This window comes from Aptenodytes patagonicus, chromosome 25 (genome assembly GCF_965638725.1).
Source record: "Aptenodytes patagonicus chromosome 25, bAptPat1.pri.cur, whole genome shotgun sequence".
Lineage (NCBI taxonomy): Eukaryota > Metazoa > Chordata > Aves > Sphenisciformes > Spheniscidae > Aptenodytes > Aptenodytes patagonicus.
Window position 1 is genome coordinate 2,722,521 of NC_134973.1, and position 15,878 is coordinate 2,738,398.

General features: G+C 48.7%; 1 protein-coding gene across 1 annotated transcript in view; it reads left to right on the forward strand.

The window, feature by feature from the left end:
- LOC143170643 (fibrillin-2-like) overlaps positions 1–15,878 on the forward strand; it is a 110,972-nt gene that overhangs the window by 53,711 nt on the left and 41,383 nt on the right. The window contains exons 8-11 of the mRNA XM_076359091.1: positions 5,602–5,727; positions 13,257–13,409; positions 14,071–14,268; positions 14,965–15,108. Coding sequence (XP_076215206.1) covers positions 5,602–5,727; positions 13,257–13,409; positions 14,071–14,268; positions 14,965–15,108 — 621 coding nt within the window. The remainder of the gene's footprint in view (positions 1–5,601; positions 5,728–13,256; positions 13,410–14,070; positions 14,269–14,964; positions 15,109–15,878) is intronic.

Here is a 15,878-nt window from a genome sequence, read left to right on the forward strand (position 1 = left end):
TAGATCCTTCTTGATGGTCTTCGGCATCTCCAGGAGACAGATTGTGCCAAGGGAGAACAAATCCTTTAATTACAAATCTCACCTCCTTTTACTCTCCCCTTTCTATTTAGCATTTATGGGGTGACGTGTTAGATGCTACTTATGTCCCTACGGGCTAGTCTTTTGTCACCACCACACAAAATTCTAAATTTTCTGATGAAGACAAGGCTCTATTTTTTACTCTGTTGAATCTCATTCATGTTTCTGAACTTGGAGGGAGCTTTCCTGCATTTTCCATGAGCAGAGCGGGTAGGCTGGCCCACTTTCCTCACGAATGGAACATGATAGCCATTTTATTAGCGTGTTTTCAATTTTCTTACAAAATGTCTACAGAAGAGCTCATTGTTTGGATCCATTAAAAGCTCATTTCCATGGATTTGGTGTGGTTTGGAGGGTTCCATTACTCTCCTCTGTGGTTTCTTTGTGCTTTCTGGAAGGGAAGGTCTGAGAGTCCCGTGCGCTGCACGAGAGAGGGCTGATGAGGCATGACCTCTGCTACGTGACACAGAGATGTTTTCTCCATCAAGTCCTGTTTTTTTAGCAGATGGAAAGGTTGGGGTTTCAACATGTCTGTGGGCACCCATGTTGGATGGGCTTTGCAGACTGCAACTCTCTCTCTGAAGCTCTGTAGCCTTTGGCTTCCAGCATTTTCAGCCAACTGAATCAGGCCAACTCCAACCCAGCGAGTTGGAGACCAGGTCCAAAATCAACGTTTGCATTGAATTCTGCCATTGTCTGAAGAGCAGAGCGCCCAGAATATTGCTTTAATTTTTAACAGAGAGTTGGAAAAGTCATGAAGTAGCCAGGTTGGAGTTGGAAGAATTCCCTACCCAGAGCTGGCAGCTGGGTGTTAATGAGAGGTGTACATATCCATCCCACTGTGTCAAGCTCTCCATGGACTTCAGCTCTGAATGAATCAAAAATATGAGACACTTTACAAAGGGAAAATAAAGAAGGCAAATGTGGTGGGGAAGAACTGAAACAACAACAAAGCCCAGAGCTCAGTTTCTCAAAGTACAGGATGTGCGAGTAGGCTTGAGGAACTCTGGCTTTTTTTCTGCTTCTTGGGTTGCTAACGCTGCTCTCATCTGAGCTAGGATTTTCAAGGGGAAAAATGTTGCGGTTTGATTTAACCTTTTGAATTAACTCTGTTTTTCCTTAAGAATGGAATGTAGTTGCTGCCCCCACAAACACATACACTTTTTCTTGGATGACTGATGCTATGTCATAAGTGTTGATTTAATAAGATGCCTGCCTGTCAGCTGGCCTCCAGATCTCTGATACAGCAAACTTCAGGAGAGATACGCAGAAGTTTTAAGCTGTTATTTCTAATAGTACAACCAGCTTTTGCTTCATAAAGCTCTTTCCCTTCCAGTGTTCTGCAAATTGTAACCAAACACAGGCCTGTAATTAAATGACAGGGCAGGCTGTAGTGATAAAATCTCTTTCGCTGCAGGGGCCCAGGTGGGGGAAGTGTTTTCTGTAGATTTGCATTGCTGCCTTTCGAGGTTTCAAGTCGTGTCTGTCTGTTGGAGGGGCTCTGAGCATCAAAGGGCTAAAGGAGCACTGCAAGGACAGAGGCGATACCTCTGCTGCTTGCAAAAGGCGGCTGAAATCTTTGGCTAGCTGAAAGCATAATTTTAGAGTTCCTAAGAAGCCAAACAGGAATGCATCTTCCCCTCTTGATATATATGAGCGTATAACCTGCCCTATGCACTTGGGCTTAATTTTGTGCATGTTGAAATCGAGGTCTCACTTGATTCCTCAGGACTCAGAGTTGCAGCCAAAGTAAAACAGAAGATAATTGTATTTGTAACAGGTTGCGTGAGCAAGGGGGAGAGATTGCAGGTTATTTCTTTGACCACATGAAGCACCCATGGGGGGGTCTCTGTCCATGCCATATGCCTCGCTTCAAAAGGCAGCTCAGCTCATCTTACTTAACCATGTACATTGTCAGTGTCTATCGCTGGGCTGAGTGGGATGAATTTCACTATGTCTCACTTTGCAGGGAAAAATCATCACTGTTACGGCACAACTATTCTGCTCTGTTTAGACATTTCCATTCAGATGTGATGAATTACTGCCTGGAAGAGATTATCTCTTTCTGCTGAGTGTAAATGGCATCTAGAAAAACCTCTGATGGAGGTGCCTGCTCTGTAACCATCTAACACATCTGACCACAACTCAACATGCACCACTGTCCAGTTCATTTCTGCAGACTTTTCCTCTAGAGGTCTAACAGTGTAGACCCTTTTATACTTCTTTTTCCCTCAGAGCAAGGTGGGGGCTTTGTGGTGATGCAAGTTAACTGTCATCATCCGATGTCCATGGCTGTCCCACCCTGCAGCCAAAGGCTGGTGTAGTGGGGTCACAGTGCCTGGGATGCAATGGCAGAAGGCTCCTGGCAGCCTCTCTAATTTTAGAGAAGGATGAAGTTTATGAGGATGGTTCTGGAGGACTGAGGACAACGCTTAGTCCTTGAGAGTCACCTCTGTGCAGCCAGTTTTCACGCCCCCTTGTCCTTCCTTGGATTTGTGCCTATGCTAGGGCACAATGTCTGTTTTACAGACATTGTTAGGTGAGTTGAATCCATCCCAAGCCTTGGAGAACTAGCCGTATCCCTGGGTACGTAGGCCAAAGATTATTTACCATTGGTGTGAATCTGTCCATTCCAGCCTGACTTTATAATGTCTCAGCTTCAGTTTTCATCTTCTCTTTTTGAGACTGCAAAGCACTGCGCTCTCAACATCATCTTTGTGTGTCTCTTTTCTATGATCCCATCACATCCTCACAGTTTCTTGGATAAATGTAATTAAGTCCTGCTAGTCCCTTAACGTCAGGCAGGTTTTTCCAGGCCTTGAGTCATCCCCCTAGACTCTGAACCCCTCCATTTTGATAACACCCTCTTGTAAGAGCTGGCACCACACAGAGCTGTGGCATCCAGGAGTGATCCTAGTTAAGAGGTAACATCACCTACCTGCTTCTGCTCAGTGTTTCTCCCATACATCTTCAGGGCTGCACTAGCATCGCTAGCCACTGCATGGCACTGTGAGATTGCAGTCAGACATTTCCTTCCTAACTCAAATTTTTCGCAGTTTCACACTGGACAGGACACAGCTCACCTCCCCTCCGGGTAGCCCACAGCCATCTCTTACAGAAATTTCTCGCCCATTTCTCAGATCTGTCACTGTGGCTCGTACCCATCATCACAGCCAGGTCTTCTGGCTCTCAGCACAGATTTCTTCTGGTCCCTCCCTTGCCCTGACGGGGTGGGTTCAGGTAACTCTTTCCCATGTGTGTATGCTGCCTTCATCACTGAAGTCTGCTAGATGAGCTCTTCCAAAGACATCCTCCATCCCCACTCCCAGATGAGAGCTCTTTGCTGTTCTGCCTTTTTTTTTTTTGCAGATTAGTCCTTGCCCTGCAGCAACTCTAACCTCCACACATGCTAATGCCATCAGGCTGTGCAAGGCTGTTACGCTGTTCACATCAGAAAAATCCCCTCGAAGGAGCAGACTTTGACCAGTTCCTTTTCATTACTTTCCTGCCAGCCCCAGGCAGCATCTGAATTGCATATAAAACTCCCCTTAGCCATTCACAGCAGCACGATAGATTTAAAACACAATAAATAATGTTGCTTAGCAGAAATAATTTATTTTGCCAATTGCCAAGACACATTTTATTTTTTGCCACTGTAAAAACTATCGGGCAAATATTCCTTCTGTCTTTTACCACCACCTGGACCGTGACTGTCAACCAACTGCTTTGGGTGGGTTGATTAGAGGTTGGATCTAATTCCATCTCAGCTTCTGAAACAGATTTCAGTTGGCAACAGAAAAAAATCTACAGCCCTGCTCCCAGACAAGTCCTTAGAGTCAAGTGCCCCACAAGCATGGCTGGGCCCTGTACATTTAATTATATTGACATTTTGGTCAAAATTTGTTGAAAACAGATTGCCCTTTTCAAAACAGCTGATTTGCCACTCTGTTCCCTTTGATTTTCCAAGTTTCAGGTCCCAGGTGAGAGCTGCACACAAGTTACAGGCTGTCTCTCTCTGTATCATCAGTATAGGTACTCGTTGAATTTTCTGCTCTGTCCTCACCCTTTTTTGTTGCAGTTTGACTTTTGCTAAGCTGCAGTTTTCAGGCTTTCTGTGTGGTTTCCCATCTGTTGTTAACTAAAACTTTCACAAGGATATGAAGCTCTTTAAATACTCAGTATAAAAAGAGCCAAAGAAATAATTAACTCAAGAATTTTCTCAAGGTTGTAATATAAATGGCCTGGAAAGTTTGGAGAACTCTACAGTTCTCAAGCAAACCCTATAGCGTCTCATCTTTCCAGCTCAGTTCTTCCAGCATGGATTAAAATCTAACTCTGAGCAAGATTTCAAATATAGGTGCTTCGTTTCAGGATCCAGACCCAGGCATCCAGGACCTTGCCAATGGGGCTTAGTCTCCATGTTCAGCTTGTGGTGAGGGTCTGCTGTATCTCCACACTAGACAGATGCTTGTAGAGCACACCGTAAGTTCAAATGGCAGAAGCTATCTATGATTGGGGTGATTGTCTCTGAGTTTTGGTACTTTTGTAACCTTTCTGCAATTATTACCATATGTCTGGGCACTGGGGCTGCCTGGTCCCTCTGATGTCTGAGTCCAGCTGTTGCGCCTTGACAAAATCTTGTTGCAAAGTCCTTATTTTCCGTGCTCTTAAATCCAGAGAGATGCACCTCACTGGTATGTTACATTGCCACCCACACGGCAGGGCGCTGCGGGAGAAGCAGGCTGCTGCAGAAGCAGTGTGTGGCAGGGCTTGCTAACATGGATGGTGTTTCTTTGATCGCCATGGATAATGAGGTGTGATCTCTCCAAGGACTCAATGTCTCTCTCTCTCTCACTAATCTTCCCTGTGACGAGATAAACAGTTCAAACTGTGGCATGCTCATGGCATTGTTATGAAAATCAGTTCACGCTACGATAGGACTGCTGATTGAGGAGCTGAACCCATAGAGTGTCCAGACCCCCTTGCCTAACTGATAGTACGGAGGCCTTTTCACCTGGATTTAGATGCCTGAACGTACTTAAAATCGAACCAAATCCCTCCTGTATGGAGAAATTTGGTGAATAATGCGTCAGCCCAGTGCTTTTTGAAAACATGATATTGTCTCCGATGTTGCATCTCTGCTTTCAGAGAGGCCTCCAAGTCAGACGGAGGGACCTGCTGTCCAGCCAGTCATGCACCTGCACAGACATGTTTCTGTCCTGAAGCTTCCTTTGTACTCCAGGGAGCTCAACGTTTTAGATCAGCCTACCCAAAGACCTGCAGTGTCAGTAGAGATAAGCAGAGGACTCCGTGAAGCCCTCTGTATCACCCTCTGGGGGAGTCTTGTTTTCCGTACTGATCCATTGCTAGGAGGCCACTTGTGGTCTCGGGCATCCCATGACAACCCGTAACACCAGCTCCTGTCCTCTGTGATCCCAGCTCTGGTCCTGGATCCACACTGCAGATAGGAAAGGAGATGGTTTGCAGGGAAACATAAATCACTGTTGATTTGTTCCTTTCTAGATGTGGATGAGTGTGGCGCGATCTCTGGCGTGTGTGATGGCGGCGAGTGCACCAACACAGCAGGCAGCTACGTGTGCACGTGTCCACGTGGTTTCATGACCAGCCCTGACGGATCACGCTGCATTGGTAAGATGCTAAATAGATCTCAGGACCACAGATACAGGGAGAGATCGAACTCTGAAACCCAGACCTGGTGATTTGCAAATCGCTATCTGGTGATCACCAGATTTGCAAATCAAAGGGCACATTGTTCCTGGAATAGCTGGAAAATGCTCTTTTCCACGTGCTGTCCTTGCATGTGTCATGGCTGACGTGGTCCGTCCTGGTGGATCTGTGACGTGGTCACAGGTTTTGATGCTGTTGCAGACCAGGGCTTTCTCCATCTCCATAACTTGGACTGCAGGTGCCTCAGCGCTTGAAGTGTTTGACAAGGGGTTGCGGAGGACACTAGGAGGAGGACTGGGGTGGAAGGTGTCTGGCTGGGCTAGTGGTCTGTTTGAGGAAGGATCCATGTGCTCCTACTCACAGAACTGCACCAGCTAGCGGGAGAATCCCAGACGCTACCCCTTTTCTCCTGCATTAGATGTCAGCCGGGGAGAGACACCAGTACTCCCCCTACAACTGAACTGCAGGCACAGCGTGTGGTTGTGGAGTGTCTAAGTCCAAGGGAAGGCTTGCAAGCCTTCCTGGAGCTAGGAGGGACCCAGTGATGGGGAACATCCCACAACGGCACATTCATCCGCTTGCTTTGCAGAGGTGAAGGGGGGAAAGGTTTACTCCAAGTGTTTGCATAAGCAATGCAAATAAACGGTGACTTTTATCATCTCCTCCTCCTTCCTGCTTAGACCACAGGTAACGGCTCATAAATCCCTACTGCCCCAAGCTAATAATCAGTAGGGCTGTGGACTCAATTGGCTTCACCTCATTGAACTCAACCTTTCAGGAGGGAGTTGCTTTGCACTGAGCTGGTTGTCTGGATCCCCTCTGTACCCAGTGGAGAGAAAGAGGTGCTTCCCAAGCGCAGCACAGGGCACTGAATACTTTTACAAGCATATACATTCCTGCACGCATGCTGAACCTGCAGGTTTACAAGGCTGTCGTGTAAGCTCTTGCTCATTACCTTGTAGCTCACCGTCCTCCCACGGTATCCGATTTCTGGCAACAAAATGACTCCCAGGCTCGCGTGGAAGTCGCAGTCTTGCAGTCCCCATCCTGCAGACTGCATGAAGGGCTTGGTGGGGCTGGTGTGTGGCGCTGCACCGGCTCTGACGTACCTGTTCACCCCTGTCTCAGTTTGGCTCAAGGTGTCTGTATTTCAAAGCTTCCCAGAACTGGCGTGAGTCCAGGCAAGCTTTCCCAGACTGACGAGCTGTCCTGCCTCCGGACTACAGAGCCTGGAGTGAATCTTGCGTGTTTAACAGATCAAAATTCCTTTCCAAGCCTTGTAAATATTTGATGGTCCATTTCTCTTTGTAACAGACAACAGTTTCTGTGATAAATAGATCAGCTCTGTTTACTTGCTCTCAGCAGGGGCACTTACTTTAGTCAGAATGAATCCCAGGGTTTGTCTCGCTGTTCAGAAAGTTCATTCGCCCTTAGAAAGGCAAGGATGCAAGGATTTGTAAAGAGGAACTGTTACAGAAAAGGCAAAGATCATTGTTAGTGCAATGGAAGATGTCAGGTACAGCTTCCTGTTGAAAGTCCTGGAAATTAATACAGAAAAAAAATAATTTCCAAATTCTTTTATATCCACAGAACCTGGAATAAAAATTAATCATGTTCTAGTCCTGGAAAGAAAAATGTTGTAAAGTATAACATACGAGTCACCTTCTTTGGGAATCTGATAGAATTTAATGAGAATGAAATTCTTTTCCTCCCTGTTTCCCAGACCCTGCCATAAGCCCGGAGGGGTGTGACGGCTGTCGGATGAGTCATATGGACATTTCCCCGCTTTCCTTGAAACCAAGTGCTTCAAGAAACGAAAACTAAATAAAATTAGAAAGCCCAAATTTAAAAATAGTCCAAAGCTTAGTTAGCTGCAGTGGACTATGACTGCATCTGAACTCAATACATCATGCCCTAGCCATTTCCCTGAGCTAATATATGCCGCTAGTGTGCTGTCACATTTTGGGACAGACAATATTTTTTCTGGCAAAATGCACAGTTACTATTGGGGTGTTGTTGCCCCGGGATCCATATTCTGCAAACCCTGCTTCTATCATTTGAGGGGGCTTTAGTGCTCATTTTGCGAGTTTATGGTAGTTTAAGCCCACAATTTACGTCCTATGAAATAAATCAAATAAATAGTTTGTAAAATTGAAAATTAATAAAAAATGTGGCCACCCTTAAAGCATGAACAGCATCAGGAGAGAGCAGAAGAGATTGTCACGCTGCCACCTCTCAGATGTTTAGACTGGAAGTGACCGCAGTGTCTCATATATCATGAGGCACCAGCACTGGCTGTGTGGTGACTTTATGGCGGCAGCCTTGATATATTCCCATCCCTTTCCCCTCCCTTTTTAGTAAAGTAAACACCTTTTTATTGCATTTGAATAATCTCCTGTAGTTTTTGCAGCTGAAACAGCAAGACACTGAGCTTGAGTTGATCCCAAATCTCATTAGCTGCTTTCACTGCCTGCCTCAGTAAAATGCAAACAGCAGCGTAGCTGGAGAAAGTCCGTCATAGTTTGAAATGAACATTTATTGAATGATTCAACCACCTGTGCCTGACACAAACAATCCAGTTCCACACATGTTCATAACAGTTTCATTCATTTATGCTTGTAAAAGACAGGCTCGGTGTTTTGCAGGCGGCAGAAGGATCTGCTCCAGCAGGTTGTGAGGGTTTGTTTTTTTTTTCTTTTCAGTACAATAGGTTGCTTTTCAAGAACAGCTTAAAAGAATAATTTTCAAATGAGAAAAATGGCCTTTCAGATGCATTTCCAGACATGCCCATGGTGTTGCAAGTCAGCACTCCTGCACATCGCTTTCTTTGCTCTTTTTCCCTGATAGTGCAGCAAAGCTCTGAGAGATTTGTGTCTTCTCTCTTCTTGGGCAACATCGGCAGATTTACTGCCTAAAGTTCCAGGTAAGGCCAGGTCTTGCTTATTGTTGCAAAGTCCTGGACTCAGAGAGGGCTGTGAGGGGGTTACTGAGGACTTCACCTGCCTGGAGAACCCTTTTTGCCCACTTTGGTCATTATCCAGGAAAGGAAAGAGCACGAGGAAAAAGGTAATATGAGGAGATATTTATGAGGGCAAGAAATGGCAAAAGGGAAGTGGTGTGAGGGTCACAGACTCAAAACAGATTGTTAAGGAGCTGGGGAGGGACCCTGAGCAGAGCCCCCTAACAGCTCCTAAGGCATCGAGGGAGCTGGCGATGCTGCCAAGCAGAGGTCTGCCCGGACAGCTGCAGGGACCTATGGGCTCCATAGTCGCTCCATAGTGTGAACCTGTGCAGGAACCTGGACTGCTAACTGGGTCATTCAGTCCACATTTGTAAAACATTTCCCCCTAGAGAGAATCATTTTTTATCAGATCATTTCAGGGATGCATTTATACCTCAACCTTGTAACCGTTGAACTGGGAGGTGAATTTGGAGAAGAGTGAACAGCCAGGGAGGGAGTGAACTTATTATAGCACTTGCCAGCACAGAAACTGTCCTGCAATAACACCCAGAGCTTCCCTGTTTGCGCTGCAGCCCTCCTGCGGTGAGACAGCAGAAGCATTGGTGGCCAAGGTGTGCCATGAATATTGCAGTTTGGTGGGAGCTGTGCACCGAGGGATGCTTTGTGCCTTCGTTCTGGCATGGCTCTTCACTGAGACAGACACCACCATCTAATCTTACCCAGACAAGAATGAAATTGGTCAGTTTTCCAGACACAGAGAACATATGACGGCGTCAGTGGTCCAGACTGACTGTCCTCACCGCAGTATGAGGCTCCTTTTTGCACCCTTCTTCCTTGCAAACCGAGCACCATTGGACATCTTGGGTGGGAGACCTTTGGCTACACGCTGCTGTGTTGCAGCTCCCTCCTGAGCTAATAGCCCTCAGGTCCTTTGTAGGCAGAGCCAACTGCCTTTTGCAACCACTAGTTTGTCTGGGTTTGGCCACTTGAGCTTCTCAGTTTCTGTACATGACAAGACACAAAGTGAGAGAAATACTCACCCTTTAAAGTTCTCTCCTGGGAAGCAGGACCGGTACTTTCTATTCCTCCACCTCTCCCTGCCCCTACCCCACCACCAAAGAAACAAACCAGGTTTTCATCAGGATGAAAATTGCAAAATCCCTTGCAGGTGCACAACAGATCTTAGACAACTCGTGCAGACTCCGAAGAGAATGTTCACATTGAAAGGGAAGAGAGAGATTAGCCGTGCTGGATAGTCACTCAGAGGGTGCAGCTCCTGGTGTGGGGCTTCTCCTGGGCATCAGGACACACACACCAGGGCATCATGGCCCAGCCGGACGGGTGCAGACTTTGCCAGACCCCAGCAGGAAGGTCCAGCTTGGAGTTGCTCCTGTCCCACTATGATAAGCAAGCCAAACTCCATCCCCTACTCACGGTTGGACTCGATGATCTTAGAGGTCTCTTCCAACCTTAATGATTCTATGATTCTACTGCTCCTGGCTGGACCTTGTAAAGCATCCACAGCTTCTTTGAATCAGAGACCTCTGACAGACCTGTGGCTCTATCCCCTACCTCTGTGCGCTGTCTAATCTCATGTGGAATTTTACCTCCTTTCTTGCCTGCAGCATTATCTGATTTACTGAGGTTATTGTGCAAACCTGTTCCCTTAACAGCTGCAGAGGAAGACAGAACAAAACCACGACAGCTTTGTGCTCGTACCTCCAGCGTGTGGGTGGTCCTGCAGGAGGTCACAGAGGGACTGCAGGGACCCACTGTTCTTTCCATCCACCCCTCTCTCTGCCCAAGGCAGCTCCAGATGAGGTTTCAATTAGTCCTGACCTTCATTTCTGAGGGAGATTATTACAAACTGCAGCAAAGACAGCTGAATTTAATAAACATTTGTCCAAATGAATAAGGGCTGGACCATTCCCTCCGTTACACAAACTGCCGTGACCTCCCTGCCTTGTCAAACTTGTCAGCACATGTCTGTCTGTGGGGAAGGAGGTTGCGTTCTCCAAATCACTCCTTGCCCATTAACTGGCTGGCTGTCTTCGTGTATCACAGCTTTTGGGACAGCAAGCGTCCCACAGAAGAACAGAAGGAGCCGAGTGGGATCTGTCCTCTCTAATGCCCAAAGGGTTTATTCCAAACTATCACGCTCAGATCTAGAAGTTCATTTAAGCTCAGCCCTAAGCCCTCACTTAGCTAAACTCCCATCGAGGGTTTGAGGGGCAGCTTTTCCGAATGGCCCCACTATCCTGCCCTGGCTTGTTCAGAGATCAGCTTCTTTCTGGAGTAAGTGTGGGCTACATGCTGATGCTAAGTAACATCAACCAGTCAACGTGCTGTGGAAACACAGCCCTCTTCTACACTCCAGCAGCTCCTGAAACCTGCAAAGACGTGGACGTTGCTCTTGCACTCTTGCCACTTGCCAGAGATCAAGGACTTGGGATGACCCAAACACCCATGTGGCTAGAACTTCCCTTCATTAGGATTAGGAGCTAATCTGGTGCAGCATTCAATCCCCTCACTCAAATTTCCCTTCTCCTAGTCTGTCTGTCTTTCTGCAAGTCTCTTTGGTGGATAAAGTTTCCTAAAAGGGAATAGTTCATGTTGAACTCAGTGCTGCAGAATGGCGGAAAGGATGTATCTGGGAAAAGACCTGCTGGTTTAGTCACCCTGGCTTTAAATGGGGTCACTGTCCTCTGCAAGTCACTGAGCTGTGATTAGAGAAGAAATGTAACCACAGCCCACAGATCAAACAGCTCCGTGCAATTAATTTCAATTATATTTCAGGAAAGTGTCAGCCTGCTGGCTAATGTCAGTCTAGAGGCACAGATGACAAATCAGACTAGACTTTCCCCCTCATTAATTTACTTGAGAAACAAGGCCGGGAGATGAATGAGTGGAAGATTCCAGGTTTTCCTAGAGGACTTGGTGCCAGACGGAGCCTGCTAGACATGTGAAAGACCCTCAGTCTCCTGGGCCTTGTCCAGAAGCCACACACACCAAACACCGGTGCCAGGCTTGGTGTCTGTGGCTTTGGCCAGGCTTGCGGACTTTGACCACCGTCCAGGGCTCGTTCTCCTTCCAGCTCAGTCCAGGCTGTGGGAACTAACCCATGACCTGAAACAGGCATCCACTGGGAATGGGAGTGATCAGGGTGGAGGGATGTGGAATTGGGAACAGCTCCATTTGTTTAGCGAGAGATGTTGGGACCACTGGGACCTGGCAGGGAATGCTTCCTCACGGGAAGCCTGGGACGCGGGACATTTGCCATTAAATCAGTTCTGGGAAGTAGAGGTAGGTCCTTGCCAAGCCTGAGGTGTGCAGGACCACAGTGGATGGCACTGGCTGTGGAAAGGTCCTTGCTTAGCACAGCACCGGGCATCACTGACTAACACTGGAAGGGTTGTACCTGGATCCCCAGCCTGACCAAAGTGGTGTAGGAGATGGCTGACCACCTTGGTCTGCCAGCTCTGTCCTGCAACAAGTGAGAACAAGGGAAAGGACCGTTGCAGCCAAAGCTTCAGCCTAGAGCAGGAATGGCTGGGGAATGCCCGCTCACTGTCTGGGAACCTCAAAATAGTAGCAGGCAGCGCTGGATTGTTTTTATCACAGGGAAGTGTTTTTAGTGCCAGAAGATAGAGTAATATCATGCTGAGTCCAACAGCCCAAGAGAGGAGAAGACACTGCCACTCCATGTGGCCAAGTTCAGGGCCTGTTGTACTGTTATAACGGCACTGATGGCCAACCCTGGTCACAAATGTAGTATAAATAAGCAAGACAGACACTAACATCAGAGGAGGAACCTGAAGAATGGAGATCTCAGCCCCAGGATGCAATTTTGTTGAATAACATATTTAGTCCGGAACAGTTTATCTGTCCCCACTGAGGGGATGGGTCAGGCTGTCCAGTAGTGGAAGTGTCAACGTTTGCAGTGGTCTCATGCAGACCACCTCCCCTCAGCCTGTTCCCTCTCCCAGCTGGTGTGTTGGGTCAGTGGGGGAACCCGTCCCCGACATCTCTCATCAGTGCAGAAACTCTAGTGAGAGGAGGGAGACACCTGTAAATAATCCCATTCCTTTGGGAAGGTGAGGAAACATGGGGTGAGGTGGGGGATCTCATCTGTCTTCTGCTCCGTGAATTCAGCTAGAATCTGCGGGGTTAGCTTGTCCTTCCCACAGGGCAAGGAAGGCAGCTCCCAATGGAGAATCCAATGGAGAGGGACAGCCCACCTACTGCCTGTTTCTGGCTCTCGGTCAGGCTGCTTATAGTATTTAGGAGCCTAAATGGGAACGTGAGATTTAGTACTGGGGAATAAGGCCTGACCCTACAGCTTTGATGTGCTCCAGATGGAGGTGCTGGAGAACCTCATGATCTGGGAGGATGAGGCAGAACAAGGAGGTCAGATTGGAACATTGGAAAGCTGGAGGAGATGCCATTGGGAACGGGCACTCAGGACCTGACCGAGAGTATGGTGATGACACGCTGTGAATGCATCTCCTCCTCTTCTCCCTCTCTGCAGACCAGCGGATTGGGACGTGTTTCTCTGCTCTGATCGGGGGCCGCTGTGCCGGGGACCTCCCTGGCCAGTACACCAAGATGCAGTGCTGCTGTGACTCGGGGCGTTGCTGGGCCATTGGTCAGACTCCAGAGATGTGCCCTGTCCGAGGGTCTGGTAAGTGCAACACAAAGGACCTCCACCTGCTGCTGGGCCAACTCATGGCTCTGATGACCCTAGTGGTACCCCAGGCTTGACGTGGAGAATCATCAACGTAACACCCAGAGAAAGGTCACATGGGGATGCTGGCTCCCCTGCCTGGGTTTCGTCTGAAGTTGAGCTGGATGAGTTCAGCCAAGGCAAGAATTCATCCCTTTCCTCCTACCCCTTCAGCTCTCTTTGGTTTCCACCGTAATTGAACCTTGGGGCCAAATGAGGGTGAGCCCACGCAGCAGGAGGCCTTGAGAAGGCACAGCACTGTAGATCTATCTCTCTGCCTCTCTTCCTTCATCACTAGCTCTGAGCAGGGCAGAGCTTTACAGTGTCTGGCACCCTCCTGTGTCCTGTCCTTTCCTGCATGAAGGGAGCCCACGGTGCCAGCTGTCCCACGCACCCCGAGAAGCTGTTGCCAAACACCCTGGCAAGCTGTGTCTCAGCATCTGCTCTGGTGTGGAGGGTGTTAAAGCCCTCCTCACCCATCTGCCCTGTTCCTATCAGTACCCATCCTCTTTGCTCCCTGCTGGTCCGCCTCCATCCCTCTGTTCTCCACGCTCTGGCAGAGGCAGGAGGGGGATTCAGGCACTCTTGGAAAAGCACTAAGGCAGCTGTTTTGTTTCAGATGAGTACCGCAGGCTTTGCATCGAAGGACTCCCAGTCGTGCCAGGGTTCCCTGGGAGCTTTCCAGGAATTCCTGGATTCGGGCCCAATGGTGTTGGGCCGGGACTCAACGGGCCTGGAGGCATCGGACCAAATGGGGCAAATGGACAAGGCGGGATCCCAGGTCTGCCTGGAATGGGCCCAGGAAGTTCAAGCATTGGTAATTAAAATTACTTTCTTACTGTGCTGACCCAATTTGGCTGCCTGTCTCAGAACACAGGCAGTGTGTCTGCCTGCGTGCCGGCCCGCTTCTCTGAGCCATGCACACATGAGCAAAGTGCCTGTGCTCTTAGCCAGCTACAAGGTTTATTTTGACACAGGGGGAGTGATGGGATGTGACACTAATGCTGTGCAGGATGCTGAGCCCAGAAGCAGATCAAACAGCGTCTGCTGGCAGAGCAAGGGAGCCGAAGCTGGCTCCAGCGCAGAATATCTTTCTAATTACCAAATAGGAATGAAACTTTCACGTCACCGCCTCACTCTCTGCCTCCCCAAAACAAAACTGTTTTTCCCACCACCTTGGACACCTCTCTCTCATGTGCATCCCCGTGTAGCTCCTTGCTAAGGGCTGAAGCCCGTGCAAATGTACTGGATGTCAATAAATACTGATTCCCACCTTGCTTCTGAGAGGCTGTGCCATCTTGCGCATGTCAGTGGGGTAGGGACATGCCAGGTACCGCAGCACCCTGCAGAGATTTCTGAGGCAGCTGAGTTTGTGTCTGCAGCCCCATGGTTGTTCGGGGCCCAGCAGGACCACTGATCCATCAGTGTTTGGACTTACCGACCCGGCTTCCTGGGGACAATCAAAGGAAGGGAGCTGTAATCCTCTACCTGATGCTGTCTCTGTGCTTTCCAGGAACCGCCACTTTGAATCAGACCATTGACATCTGCAAGCATTTCACTAACCTCTGCCTGAATGGACGCTGCATCCCCACCCCATCCAGCTACCGCTGCGAGTGCAACATGGGGTACAAGCAGGACGTGCGCGGAGAGTGCATTGGTAAGTAGGCTCTGCTTGACACACACACGGGTCAGCTCCAACTGTGCCCCATGCCAGCTCTTAACAGCACCTCGAGCTGCTGCCCCGACAGCCCCCATCCCAGTCAGAGCTCCCCACAAGAGGCTGGAGATAGAGGGCTTGTGTCAGGTAACGAAGCAGCATGATGGAAGGGATATGTCTGCCCCTGAGGAACATCCAGGGTGACAACTCTGGTAGCCACCGCATTGCCGTTGGCTTAGTGGTGGCCAGTTCACACCGCGGGAAGCCCCGTATAACCGGCCCCTGGGCAGGGCACTGCCAGTTATCGGGCTGCTGCCTGCTCTGCTTGCCCCGCAGGCTTAGGCTGCAGTGCCGACGGTCACCCCGGCTAGCTGGTGGCTGTGCAAGCCTACTCAGAAGCTTGAGGTCTCCAAGGAATTAGAATTAGAAGGATGGCAACTTTCAAAAGAATTACCCTTTTAGAAGTAAGTAAGTGGGCTATTTTTTCTGAGAACTATAAGGAGACCGTGTCCTGCTGAAAGAAAATGGTGTCCCCCCACTGCGTCTGCAAAGGACAGCCTTTCTCTGCTGACGTCTCCACCCAAGCAGACCTCCCAAGGGCTGAAATAACTGTCCAGACCTTAGGTTGCATGGAGATCCAGCCCCTGGATGTCCTCTAGCACCTGAAGGCAGTGGTGGATCTTAGCTGGAAGTATGCCCAGCTAGAAGAACTCTTCAAACAAGTATATACTCCTCAACAGTATCCGGGAATGTGAGAGATTGATACGTGG